The sequence below is a fragment of the Salmo salar genome, chromosome 22, assembly GCF_965601325.2.
Source record: "Salmo salar chromosome 22, fSalSal1, whole genome shotgun sequence".
Taxonomy (NCBI): domain Eukaryota; kingdom Metazoa; phylum Chordata; class Actinopteri; order Salmoniformes; family Salmonidae; genus Salmo; species Salmo salar.
This window is the reverse complement of record NC_138312.1, coordinates 25124909-25138962: the sequence shown is the minus strand read 5'-3', so window position 1 is coordinate 25138962 and position 14054 is coordinate 25124909. Positions and strand designations below refer to the sequence as shown.

At 41.6% G+C, this 14054-nt stretch overlaps 1 protein-coding gene across 2 annotated transcripts in view; it reads left to right on the top strand.

Moving 5' to 3' along the window:
* The window catches only part of igsf21a (immunoglobin superfamily, member 21a), a 266508-nt gene that overhangs the window by 240468 nt on the left and 11986 nt on the right, over nucleotides 1–14054 (top strand). Inside the window, exon 7 of one of the 2 annotated variants that reach the window (XM_014166637.3) lies at nucleotides 12424–12509. In XM_014166637.3, coding sequence (XP_014022112.1) covers nucleotides 12424–12509 — 86 coding nt within the window. Of the gene's footprint in view, nucleotides 1–12423; nucleotides 12531–14054 lie in introns of both variants that reach the window. The other variant, XM_014166636.3, reaches the window with a different exon arrangement.

Below are 14054 nucleotides of genomic sequence, written 5' to 3'. Positions count from 1 at the left end.
CAAACTGACAACACGTTCCTTTGGGAAAAACTTGTGCATCCTCCACCAACTCAACAACTCTCCCATTTCTCTCTTCTCCAAATTCTCTCTCTTCTCCCGGATTGGCTCTGGTTCACTCCTCGGCTCCGCCGACTGCTCCATGTGCCCCCCCCCCAAAATGTTCTTGGGATTTCTGTAGCCTTCCTTCCCGACTTTGTAGCTGTCCCTCTCCTTCGCTGCTTCCACCTGCTTCCCTGGCAGGCTCTTTTCTCCTGACACTATTTTATCCCAAGCCCCGGATATACTCCTCCTGATCTCCTCATAAGACCAGGATGCCATTACATCCTGGGTACACTGCTTGGTCCTGTGTTGGTTGGATCTTCTGTGATGATCATCGTAAGGAGTAGACCAAGGTGCAGCGTGTTGAGTGCTCATGATAAATATTTATTTAAACTCAGAACACTAAAGCAAAAACAATAAACAAAGAAACACGAACGTCACATTCTGCAGGCTTCACTGAGCAATACAAAAACAAGATCCCACAAATCCAGGTGGAAATAAACCCTACTTAATTATGATCTCCAATTAGAGACAACGAGGACCAGCTGCCTCTAATTGGAGATCAACCCAAACAAACCCAACATAGAAATAGAAAACTAGAACCTAAACATAGAAATACAAAACATAGAAAAACACTCACTGTCACACCCTGACCTACTCTACCATAGAAAATAACAGCTTACCATGGTCAGGACATGACAACCGGAATATAAATATATATATATATACATATAATGGTGTGTAAAGACAGTATGGACAGTATATGAATAGAAAATGTGTGTACAGTGGTAGTTATATATGATGAACCATGATTGGAATACAGTATATATAAAGCGGGTAAAACGGTATGTAAACATTATTAAAGTGACCAGTGTTCAATTACTATTTACATAGGGCAGCAGTCTCTAAGGTGCAGGGTAGATTACCAGTTGATAGCCGGCTATAACAGTGACTAAGGTTCAGGGCAGGGTACTGGGCGGAGGCCGGCTAGTTGTGAGTGTTTGATGGCCTGAAAATACAGTAGAAGCTGTTTCTCAGTCTCTCGTTCCCAGCCTTGATGCACCTGTACTGTCTCCAGCCTTCTAGATGGTCCTTGATGATCTTCTTCTTGTCCTTCCCATCTACACCGGCTGCTGTAGATGTCCTGGAAGGCAGTCAGTGTGCCCACGGTGATGCGTTGGGCAGACCGCACCACCCTCTGGAGAGCCCTGCGGTTGCAGACGGTGCAATTGCCATACCAGGCGGTGATACAACATGACAGGATACTCTCAATTGTACATCTGTAAAAGTTTGTGATGGTCTTAGGGACCAAGCTGAATGTATTCAGTTTCCTGAGGTCAAAGAGGCGGTGGTGTGACTTCTTCAACACGCTGTCTGTGTGAAGGGACCAATTCAGCTTGTCAGTGATGATATTTTCCTGGCACCGCTACACCAGGGCCATCACCTCCTCACTGTAGGCTGTCTTGTCGTTGTTGGTAATCAGGCCTACCACTCTTGTGTTGTCAGCAAACTTGATAATTGAGTTGGAGACATGGGGGCCAACCAGACATGGATGAACAGGGAGTACAGGAAGGGGCTGAGTATGTACCCCTGTGGGCCCCATGTGCTGAGGATCAGCGTGACGGAGAGTTGTTGCCTACCTTCACCACTTGGGGCAGCCCATTAGGAAGTCCCAGTTACACAGGAAGGGGTTCAGACCCAGGGCCTTGAGCTTAGTGATGAGCTTGGAGGGAACTATGGTGTTGAAGGCTGAGCTGTAGTCGATGAACAGGATTCTTACATAGGTATTTCTCATGTGCAAGTGGGATAGGGCAGTGTGCAGTGCAATGGCGATTATGTCTTCCATGGATCTTATGGAGAGATATGTTTAGGGTGTTGGCTAAGGTGGAAGTGACAGTCCTTAACTAGCCTCGCAAAGCACCTTATGATGACCAAAGTCAGTGCTACGCGGCTATAGCCATTTAGTTAAGTTACCTTCACTATCTTGGGTACAGGAACAACGGTGGACATCTTGAAGCAAGTGGGTACAAAAGACTGTGATATTGAAAGGTGAATATGTCTGTAATTAGGCTGGGGTGGTATCCAGATTATCATATTGTCATATTGGTCTTCTTTCATCCCAGGATTTACGGTATTACCGGCTAGCACAGAAGGTGGTGCTAAAAACATAAGAAAATCCCATTGGGCATCTATTCCCAGAATGCTAATAAAATTAGCACAGACCAATAGCAGAATCACATAGACGCTGTTAGCTAAATGCTAATGAGCGAAAACTAACAAACTAATTGCAAAGACAAGCAAATACAGCTCATAAAGTAATACAAGCATAGCTAATTGCTACCGATTGGCGTTTTCGTTGAGTGTGGACATTTACAAGTGAAAGGGAACTAGAGAAATTGTGCAAATTAACTAAGTTGTGATGCATGCTTTTCAGAAGGAAAGGAGCAGAGGGGAAAAGCTAGCAGGAATAAATTACAACTGTACAAATAACTCATCCAGAGCTCTTTGACTTCTGGCAGAAATCCATTATAAGATATCTGATGGCAAATATTTAGTAGTGAATTGCATACAAGTGTAACTTCATCACCTCATGTGTGCCGCACAACAGAAATTCATCGATAGATACATAACGATATGGACTCACCATCTCCCGCTTTCTCTCATTGTGCTTTAACAAACAAACACGTGACTGGCTCATCTGTTCTGGGGAACTACAGTAAGCTTTATAATGTAGTGTATTGCACAAGTTGACTGCAGGTATTTACTTATGAAGTAGCTACTAATATTGTAATTTATGGAAAATCTTTGAAGAAATAGTTTTGACTGTATTGAAAAACCATCCCGTGTTTTTTTCCAAATACCCCGGTATACGGTATATACTGTATACCGCTCAAGCATATCCGTAAACACTCCAGCCAGCTGGTCTGCAAATGCTTTTAGGACAAGGCTTGGGTTAACATGCTTAAATTACTTACTCACATCTGACATGGAAAATGAGAGCACACAGTCCTAGTGACCGTCGGGGGACCGCGTTGACGGCTCTATGTTGTTTTTCTCAATGCGGGTGAAGGTGTTTAGCACATCCGGGAGCAAGGCGTCAGTGTGGCTGGCTTTCCATTTATAACCGTGAATGTCTGGAGTCCCTGTCACATACAGTACCAGTCAAAAGTTTGGACACACCTACTCATTCAAGAGTTTTTCTTTATTTTTTGAACATTTTGTAGAATAATAGTGAAGAGATAAAAAACGATTATATAACGCATATGGAATCATGTAGTAACCAAAAAAGTGTTAAACAAAGTAGCCACCCTTTGCCTTGATGACAGCTTTGCACACTCTTGGCATTCTCTTATCAAGCTTCATGAGGTTGTCACCTGGAATGCATTTCAATTAACAGGTGTGCTTTTTTTAACAGTGAATATGTGGAAAGTGAATTTCTTTCCTTCTTAATGTGTATGAGCCAATCAGTTGTGCTGTGACAAGGTAGGGGTGGTATACAGAAGATAACCCGATTTGGTAAAACACTAAGTCAATATTGTTGCAAGAACAGCTCAAATAAGCAAAGAGAAACGACAGTCCAACATTACTTTAAGACATGAAGGTCTGTCAATACGGAAAATGTCAAGAACTTTTGCAGTCTCAAAAACTATCAAGCCCTATGATGAAACTGGCTCTCATGAGGACTGCCACATGAAAGGAATACCCAGAGTTTCCTCTGCTGCAGAGGATAAGTTCATTAGAGTTAACCTGTTAGGGCTAGGGGGCAGTATTGACACGGCCGGATAAAAAACGTACCCGATTTAATCTGGTTACTACTCCTGCCCAGTAACTAGAATATGCATATAATTATTGGCTTTGGATAGAAAACACCCTAAAGTTTCTAAAACTGTTTGAATGGTGTCTGTAAGTATAACAGAACTCATATGGCAGGCCAAAACCTGAGAAGATTCCATGCAGGAAGTGGCCTGTCTGACAAATTGTGTTTCATCTTGGCTCTTTTTATTGAAGACTGAGGATCTTTGCAATAACGTGACACTTCCTACGGCTCCCATAGGCTCTCAGAGCCCGGGAAAAAGCTGAACGATATCGAGGCAGGCTCTGGCTGAAACACATTATCGCTTTTGGCAAGTGGCCGATCAGAGTACTATGGGCTTAGGCGCGTGCCCGCGTCGACCGAAAGCTTTGTTTTCTTTCCTCTGTTTAGCTAAATGGACATTCCCGGTCGGAATATTATCGCTTTTTTACGAGAAAAATGGCATAAAAATGGATTTTAAACAGCGGTTGACATGCTTCGAAGTACGGTAATGGAATATTTAGATTTTTTTTGTCACGAATTGCGCCATGCGCGCGACCCTTCTTTACCATTCGGATAGTGTCTGGGACGCACGAACAAAACGCCGCTATTCGGATATAACGATGGATTATTTTGGACCAAACCAACATTTGTTATTGAAGTAGCAGTCCTGGGAGTGCATTCTGACGAAGACAACAAAAGGTAATCAAACTTTTATAATAGTAAATCTGATATTGGTGAGTGCTAAACTTGCCGGGTGTCTAAATAGCTAGCCCGTGATGTCTGGGCTATGTACTTAGAATATTGCAAAATGTGCTTTCACCAAAAAGCTATTTTAAAATCGGACATATCGAGTGCATAGAGGAGTTCTGTATGTATAATTCTTAAAATAATTGTTATGCTTTTTGTGAACGTTTATCGTGAGTAATTTAGTAAATTGTTAGCAAATTCCCCGGAAGTTTGCGGGGGGTATGCTAGTTCTGAACATCAAATGCTAATGTAAAAAGCTGTTTTTTGATATAAATATGAACTTGATTGAACAAAACATGCATGTATTGTATAACATAATGTCCTAGGGTTGTCATCTGATGAAGATCATCAAAGGTTAGTGCTGCATTTAGCTGTCTTCTGGGTTTTTGTGACATTATATGCTAGCTTGAAAAATGGGTGTCTGATTATTTCTGGCTTGGTACTCTGCTGACATAATCTAATGTTTTGCTTTCGCTGTAAAGCCTTTTTGAAATCGGACAATGTGGTTAGATAAAGGAGAGTCTTGTCTTTAAAATGCTGTGAAATAGTCATATGTTTGAAAAATTGAAGTTTTTGTATTTTTGAGGAATTTGTAATTCGCGCCACGCCCATCATTGGATATTGGAGCAGGTGTTCCGCTAGCGGAACGTCTAGATGTAAGAGGTTAACCGAACCACATTGTCCGATTTCAAAGAGGCTTTACGGCGAAAGCATAAAGTTAGATTATGTTAGGAGAGTACATAGCCAAAAAAGTACACACATCCATTTTCAATTCAAGGACAGGCGTCACCAAAAGCAGAAAACCAGCTAAAATGATGCACTAACCTTTGACAATCTTCATCAGATGACACTCGTAGAACATTATGTTAGACAATACATGCATTTTTTGTTCTATCAAGTTCATATTTATATCCAAAAACAGCATTTTACATCGGCGCGTGTCGTTGAGAAAATGTGTCTCCCCCAAAACTGCCAGTGAATTTACAAAAAATACTCATTATAAAACGTGGTTAAAGTATTAAACTGTTATTCAAAGAATTATAGATTAACATCTCCTGAATGCAACCGCATTGACAGATTTCAAAATAACTTTACTGGGAAAGCACACTTTGCAATAATCTGAGTACTCTGCTCAGAAAAATACACTACGCAATACAGATAGCCGCCATGTTGGAATCATCTAAAATCATAAATAACATTAGAAATATTCCCTTACCTTTAATAATCTTCATCAGAAGGCACTTCCAGGCATCCCAGGTCCACAACAAATGTTGTTTTTTTCGATGAAGTTCATAATTTATGTCCAAATAACTCCATGTTGTTCCGTGTTGTTAGCGCGTTCGGTAGGCTACTCAAAATGTAGGGCGCAGGAGGGAAAAGTCACGATGAAAAGCCAAAAAAATAATCTATTTACGTTCGTTCAAACATGTCAAACGTTGTTTAGCATCAATCTTTAGGGCCATTTTTAACGTGAAACATCAGTAATATTTCAACCGGACCTTTCCTGTGTCTTGAAAAACGTTTTGAAAAAGGTCTCATCTCCATGAACGCGCATGAGTGCGCAATAATGAAGTGACGACATCCCAGGGACATCAACTTCCCTTCCTTTTCATCCGGTCTCTGTTCATCATAGACGCTTCAAACAACTTTATAAAGACTGTTGACATCTAGTGGAAGCCATAGGAAGTGCAAAATGAATCCTTTGTCACTGTGTGTTTTATTGGCAATGACTTGAAAATAGTACAGCCACAAGATTTTCATTTCCTGCTTGTATTTTTTCTCAGGTTTTTGCCTGCCATATGAGTTCTGTTATACTTAGAGACACCATTCAAACAGTTTTAGAAACTTCAGAGTGTTTTCTATCCAAATCTATTAATATGCATATTCTATTTTCTGGGCCGGAGTAGTAACCTGTTTAAATTGGGTACGTTTTTCATCCGGCCGTGAAAATACTGCCCCCTAGCCCCAACAGGTTTTAAGAACAAATTCTTATTTTCAATGACCTTGTAGGAACAGTGGGTTAACTGCCTTGTTCAGAATGACAGATTTTTACCTTGTCAGCTCGGGGATTCAGTCTTGCAACCTTTCAGTTACAAGTCCAACGCTCTAACCACTAGGCTACCTGACACCCCAAATCAGGCTTTCATGGTCGAATTTCTGCAAAGAAACCACTACTAAAGGCCACCAATAAGAAGAAGAGACTTGTTTGGGCCAAGAAACACAAGCAATGGACATTAGACCGGTGGAAATCTGTCCTTTGGTCTGATGAGTTCAAATTTCTGTCAAATGTGTGTCTTTGTGTGACGCAGAGTAGGTGAACAGATGATCTCTGCATGTGTGATTCCCCCCATGAAGCGTGGAGGAGGAGGTGTGATGGTGTGTGGGTGATTTGCTGATGACGCTGTCTGTGATTTATTTAGATTTCAAGGCATACTTAACCAGCATGGCTACAACAGCATTCTGCAGTGATATGCCTTCCCATCTGGTTTGCACTTAGTGGGACTATCATTTGTTTTTCAACAGGACAATGACCCAAAACACACCTCCAGGCTGTGTAAGGGCTATTTGACCAAGGAGAGTGATGGAGTGCTGCATCAGATGACCTGGCCTCCACAATCACCCGACCTCAACCCAATTGAGATGGTTTGGGATGAGTTGGACTGCAGAGTGAAGGAAAAGCAGACAAAAAGTTCTCAGCATATGTGGGAACTCCTTCAAGACTGTTGGAAAAGCATTCCTCATTAAGCAATTTGAGAGAATGCCAAGAGTGTGCAAAGCTGTTATCAAGGCAAAGGGTGACTACTTTGAAGAATCGAAAATATTAAATCTATTTTGATTTGTTTAAACACTTTTTGGGTTCCTACATGATTCCATATGTGTTATTTCATAGTTTTGACGTCTTCACTATTATTCTACAATGTAGAAAATAGTAAAAATAAAGAAAAACCCTTGAATGAGTAGGTGTGTCCAAACTTTTGACTGGTTCTGTACTTCTCAAGTCTAAGCCGTTGAAATGCGACTCCACTTTGTCCTTGTACTGTCATTATGCCTCTTTGATTGTCTTACAGAGATTGTAGCTGGTCTGTTTGTCTGTTTGTACACATCCATGCTCCCAGTTACCTGTCTATGGTTAAATGCGCTTTCAGTTTTGCGGAAATGCTGCCATCTATCCACGGTTTTTGGTTTGGATGAGTTCTAATCATCACAGTGTGAACAACATCCTCTATGCACTTCCTGATGAACCCCATCACCAAGTCAGTTTATATGTCGATCCTATTCTCAGAGGCGACCTGGAACATTTTCCCAGTCCGTGTGATTAAAACAATCTTGAAGGATAGATTCCGATTGGTCAGCACAGTCCCCCAAAACGCTCTTGTACGTTCTTAAACAGACTTTGAGGTACCTTTGCTCCGGTTTTGTGGGTGTGGCGAGGTGTGGCTTGAAGCAATGAATGACATAAAGGGCATCGGAGTCAGTTTGCAAATTCGATGACGCCCCACTCTTTGTGAAAGACTTGGAAAGCATTCCAAGTAGCAATACAGTGAAAGTACACACTTCAAATTGCTAACATTCTGCAATGTATGAGAAATACAAATTACGTACTAAATGTCTCATGACAAGAGTTGTGAATAAAGATTCCCTATCATTAATATAGAAAATAGCCAACAAAATTATCCCATCAACTATCTGACCCAAACGAAGGACGAGTTAGTGAACACAAGATCTGGATGGACAAAAGGAAACAAGCAAAAAACAAGCACAACAAAAAACCATACCATCCAGCATCATTGCAAATAAAAATTCAAACAATATATGGTGATGAACAATTATTCCTCCCCCCCTTTGAGAGGAATGAGTTTGGAACAAATGAGAACACTCTAAAACAATCCGTATAGTGTTGAGCAAATAGTAACATACATTTTGTAAGTTCAACTTTTCATCAGTCGCCACACCTCTCCTGGCATCAGTGACCCCAGAGTACTTCCGTGCTAATGTTTCGTCCTGGACATTGCCACGGCGAAGGTGTGAGATGCAGATATACAGCCATCCATACGGATAATGCCAAATTGAATCAACACGCCAAGCTATTCGCATCTTTATCACTGACTTTTATAATCATTCACATTTCTTCACTCACTATTTTTCGACTACAACTCAACCAGACAGTGCTGCAGGTTCTCTGTCTATTTCTGAGTTATCAACAGTCATCCAAATCTGTAGAGTCAGAGGCTAGGCCTGCTGATGTTTGGCTGAATCACAAAGCACACCCGATGCAGAGAGTGCTGTTGTTTACTGAGAGCACTGTGTGTCCACTGACCCATCCCACAGTGCTAACAGTTCCAGGCTGTCCAGTGAGGAGGTTGGGTTGCTGGTCAACATCTTGGGAGACTAGGGCTTATTTTCCTGTGAGGCCAGGGCCATCCCAGGTGCCACAGTATGTCAGTCACATTGCATGCTGTTCTAATCAAAGGTGATGACGTTGGCCGCCAACTGTCATTGTTGGAGTGTGTCCCAGAAATTAGACATCATCCTCTCAACGGTGCCAGCAAGCACTGTGACGCCATGACACCAGTACTGAAAATACCTTTCGGACGGTAAGTGGGAGGAGGGAAGCAGGCAGTGTAGCAATCACACTCCCCAGGTAACAGGACAAATGACATCTTCATCATGGACTTCAGACCACTTATAGTGTAATACTGTAATTTTGATGTGTATGATGAGCTTGATTCAATGTCAAATCTTTCATTTAGGGCTGATAATTGATATGTCTACTTTAGGCCTAACTCAATACAAGTGCTGGACTATAGTTTCCCCAGTTCTGTCCAGTTCTTTCAGATAATTGTTTTTCCACATTTAGGTAGCCTGACTTAATGCATTTCATTTCAACATAGTAACTATAGGGAGTCGTTGTTGTCCTTGAGTTATGTATTGACAAGCTTCAATCTTGTCTTGCATCTATCTCACCACTCTGTGCTCTACACGGTAATGCCATTATCTGATTCACATCTCTGGAGAGAGTAACAGAAGTAGAAGGAAGGAGATCCTGTTATCTAAAAGGGTCACCTGACTTGATATACTGTACATTGAACAAAAATATAAATGTAACTTGCAACCATTTCAATTATTTTACTGAGTTACAGTTCATATAAGGAAATCAGTCAATTGAAATAAATTCATTAGCCACTAATTTATGGATTTCACATGACCGGGAATACAGATATGCATCTGTTGGTCACAGATACCTTAAAAAAAGTAGGGGTGTGGATCAGAAAACCAGTCAGTATTTGGTGTGACGACCATTTGCCTCATGCTCATCTCCTTTGCATAGAGTTGATCAGGCTGTTGATTGTGGCCTGTGGAGTGTTGTCACACTCCTCTTCAATGGTTGTGAGAAGTTGCTGGATATTGGCGGGAACTGGAACACACGTCAATCCAGGGCATCCCAAACGTGCTCAATGGCTGAAATGTCTGAGTATGCAGGCCAGAACTTGGACATTTTCAGCTTCCAGGAATTGTGTACAGATCCTTGCGACATAGTGACATGCATTACCGTGTAGAAACATGAGGTGATGACTGCGGATGAATGGCACAACAATGGGTCTCAGGATCTCGTCACTGTATCTCTGTGCATTCAAATTGCCTTTGATAAAATGCAATTGCGTTCGTTGTCTGTAGCTTATGCCTGCACATACCATAACCCAACCGCCACCATGGGGAACTCTGTTCACAACATTGACTTCAGAAAACCACTCGCCCACACGATGCCATACACGCTGTCTGCCATCGGCCCGTAACAGTTGAAACCGGGATTCATCTGTGAAGAGCACTTCAGTGAGCATTTGGCCACTGAAGTCAGTTACAATGCCGAAATGCAGTCAGGTCAAGACCCTGTTGAGGACAACAAACAAGCAGATTAGTTTCCCTGAGACAGTTTCTGACAGTTTGTGCAGAAATTCTTTGGTTGTGCAAACCCACAGTTCCGTCAGGTCTCAGACAATCCCGCAGGTGAAGAAGCCAGATGTGGAGGTCCTTGGCTGGCGTTGTTACACCTGGTCTGCGGTTGTGAGGCTGGTTGGACGTACTGCCAAATTCTCTAAAACGACGTTGGAAGCGACTAATGGTAGAGAAATGAACATTAACATTGAATCCCCGCACTCAGCATGCCAATTGCATGCTCACTCAAAACTTGAGACATCTGTGGCATTATGTTGTGTGACAAAACTGCACATTTTAGAGTGCCATTTTATTTTTCCCAGCACAAGGTTTCTTGGCAAAGGAGAAATGCTCACAAACAGGGATGTAAATACATTTGTGCCAAAAAATGTAGAGAAATAAGCTTTTTGTTCGTTTTTCTGGGATCCTTCGTTTCAGCTCATGAAACATGGGACCAACACTTTACATATTGTGTTTATATTTTTGTTCAGATATTTTCAAATGTGATGGAGGATCTCCTAATCCATTAGCCAGATGCAGGGTAAGAAACAGTGTCTGCCCAAGAAAAGGCATGCTCCATTAGTTTCGGCCGACGCTTTGTGACGTGATTTATGGGTGGAATTTAGGTCATTTATCTGTTTATTTATTTATTTTAGTTTCACTCATCAATTGAAACAAACACATTGTGATTTATATTGAGAAGAGTGAATTTGATTCATTGTAAGGTTCCTGAATAACTAGATGTTGGCGTGCATATCTGACCTATTTAGGATTCCCCTCGTCCAACCAAATCTCATTACTTGTATTTGGTTCATTGTCTAACATACGGGGTCAGAAAGCGTGCTATATGGTTATCTAGAGGGAAATTGTCAGTCAACTGAAGCGATGCAGAACCAGTTTATGCAGGCCCAATTTAAGCCCCTACGACTACCACATCACCACAGAATTACAATTTGTCCTCCTGCTACAATGCTGTATAGTAAATCACTAAAGTTGCATAGTTTAATCTTAGATGGATGATACTCAATCTTAAAGCTGCGATATGTACATTTTTGGGAGACCTGATCAAATTCACATAGAAATGGGAGGTATAGATCTTACTGAAAGCAAGTCTAAGAAGTGGTAGATATGTTCTATGTACGCTATTTCTATGCTTCCTGTTCTTAAGTTTTGTTTTTGAGTCTTTTACTCTCAGTTTTGTACTCCAGCTTCAAACAGCTGAAAATACAACATCTTCGGTTATTGAACAGATATTTCACAGCAGTTTAGATGGTACAATGAGTCTCTACAAGCATTTCCCAAACTCGGTCCTGGGGACCCCAAGGGGTGCACGTTTAGTTTTTTTTCCCTAGCACTACACATCTGACTAAAATCATCAAAGCTTGATTATTTCTGCATATTGCACCTTTAAATCCTATGCAAATCATTCAATGTCTTCATTCAATCTCTGCTCCATACATAATCCATATAGGCCCCTCTGAAAGTGAAAAATATGAAAGCTTCCCTGTCCCTTCTCCTGAAACTCCAATTGTTTCACTAGTAACCTAATGGATACCATCTGGGGGCTCCGTCTGTGCTAAGACAAGGGAATTAGTTATCTCGCTGCCACCACACTCCTACTGGTGCGCTCCCATTCTCCTCCAGTAATGACTGTCTATCCAATTTAATCTCCTCTCTCTCCAAGGGGGAATAAATCTGCAGTGGCCCTAGCTGTGGATGAAAGGACATGGAGGTCCCGACCCTCTCGCACCATGACCTTAATTGACAGGAAATTGTATTCGCCTCGCTCTCCCCTTCTTCCCTCCAAACAAAATAGGTGCCTCCTGTATTTACTTGACATGCCACTGGGTTGACACTTCTTTTCTCTTCTTTTCTCTTTTCTTTCTCTTTCTCTCTCTCTCTTCCAGCGGCTCCTAAGGGCCCCAAGCTTTTGATGACCCCCACCAGGGCAAAGGTAGGGGATACGGTGCGCATCACCGTGCAAGGATTCCAGGTAGGCGCTGGGGTTCCTGGGGTAAGTGCATGGGGGTTTATGAAACCGGAGGGCCATGTTCAGTTTGGGATAGGAGGGGACAGGGGAGATGTGCAGTTAAGCCTGTCGAGCTTTCTGATATAGTGGCCATTCTTACAGGGTGAGTGATATACCATACGTCTTCTCGGTCTAAAGCTAGCATACTGTTTCTTGTTTGGAAATAATCATAAGTGCACTATTGGAAAAAGTGACGTGTTAGAATTTTTTGGGAATTGTTTTATATTTTCACATTTATTTTTTCACTGTTGGGTTCTGACTATGCCTCAAGGCAATAAACTATTTCAATGAAAAATAAATAACCCATTCAAAATCTGTTTGTTTATGGATAGCTCCAATTCTCTGATGTTCTTTTATTTTCTTAAGTATACCTTCTTAAGGCATGCATCTCAAGCTAGCTGTTAGAGGATTGCTCAGCAGAGCAGAGTTCGGGTTTGTACCTGCTAGAGCATTCCAGTCAGGAGATTGTCCTTGTGTAACTATCATCCTCTGCCCCCCAAAATGATATGTTTCCAGTAGTAGCTGATCCCCATCTCAGTGACAGGAATAGGGATGACAGTGTTGGCGCTGCCTGCTAGAGCCAACCAGGTGGAGAGTACAAGGAAAATTCTGATAGGCCATGCTAATGGACCAGCACACCAATCACCTTTGTTACTTTTCATTCACTGCTTCATGAATTTCTGGGCATGATAGCACTGTGTGTTTTTATAAAGTGTTTGTTTTTCATTGCTTTATTCTGGTTTGCTGCTTTCAATCTAATAATGGCACTTATTCGGTGCCTTAGGTTTAGTGTAGCAGTTTAGAGCCTGGGCAGATGTATACGACTATCTCCACCCACTAATGTCATATTATTTGAAGATCTCCTTTGAATAGTGTTAAGAATGGTCACTATAAACAGGCTTGACTGGGACATACAGCCAATTGGGCCCTTCGGAAACAAACATCCGTGCATGGAGATTCATCCCAAAGAAAATCTCCCTTATCCTTCACTGGACCAAGGCTCTAGGGTTTCACTAGTAGATAAGATTTAGTGCTAAGACATATACCTATCTTGCCTTCTCATAGTGTGATAAAAAAAGATATCAGTATCCCCTACAGTTTATAATATCAGAATTATACATAATCACACAGGGTGGGCTTTTAGTTTTCTTTCCACTTGATATGCTTTGTCCCCACTCTGTATTAAGCCATATGAAGATAAGAAAGGCCCTGATGCTTTTATTGGATCTGTCTTTTTAATTTAGGCTCTGTAATGCCGTTGGGGATATGTGATAGGACCTTTCATGTTTTTTATCTTAATGTAACCTTATGCCATGACTGCCCCTGATCAACAAACTACTTTCACTTCTGTCACCATGTGAATTCTTTGGTTTCAGAACTCTTATCAGGGCAGTCATTTTTAAAGGTTACAGAAATCACACTAGCTTAGTCAGAATGATGACACACCAGCTCCTTAAGGCGTACATTCAGTTCATTAAAGCATTTCTACAGTATGGGTCACACAGTGAC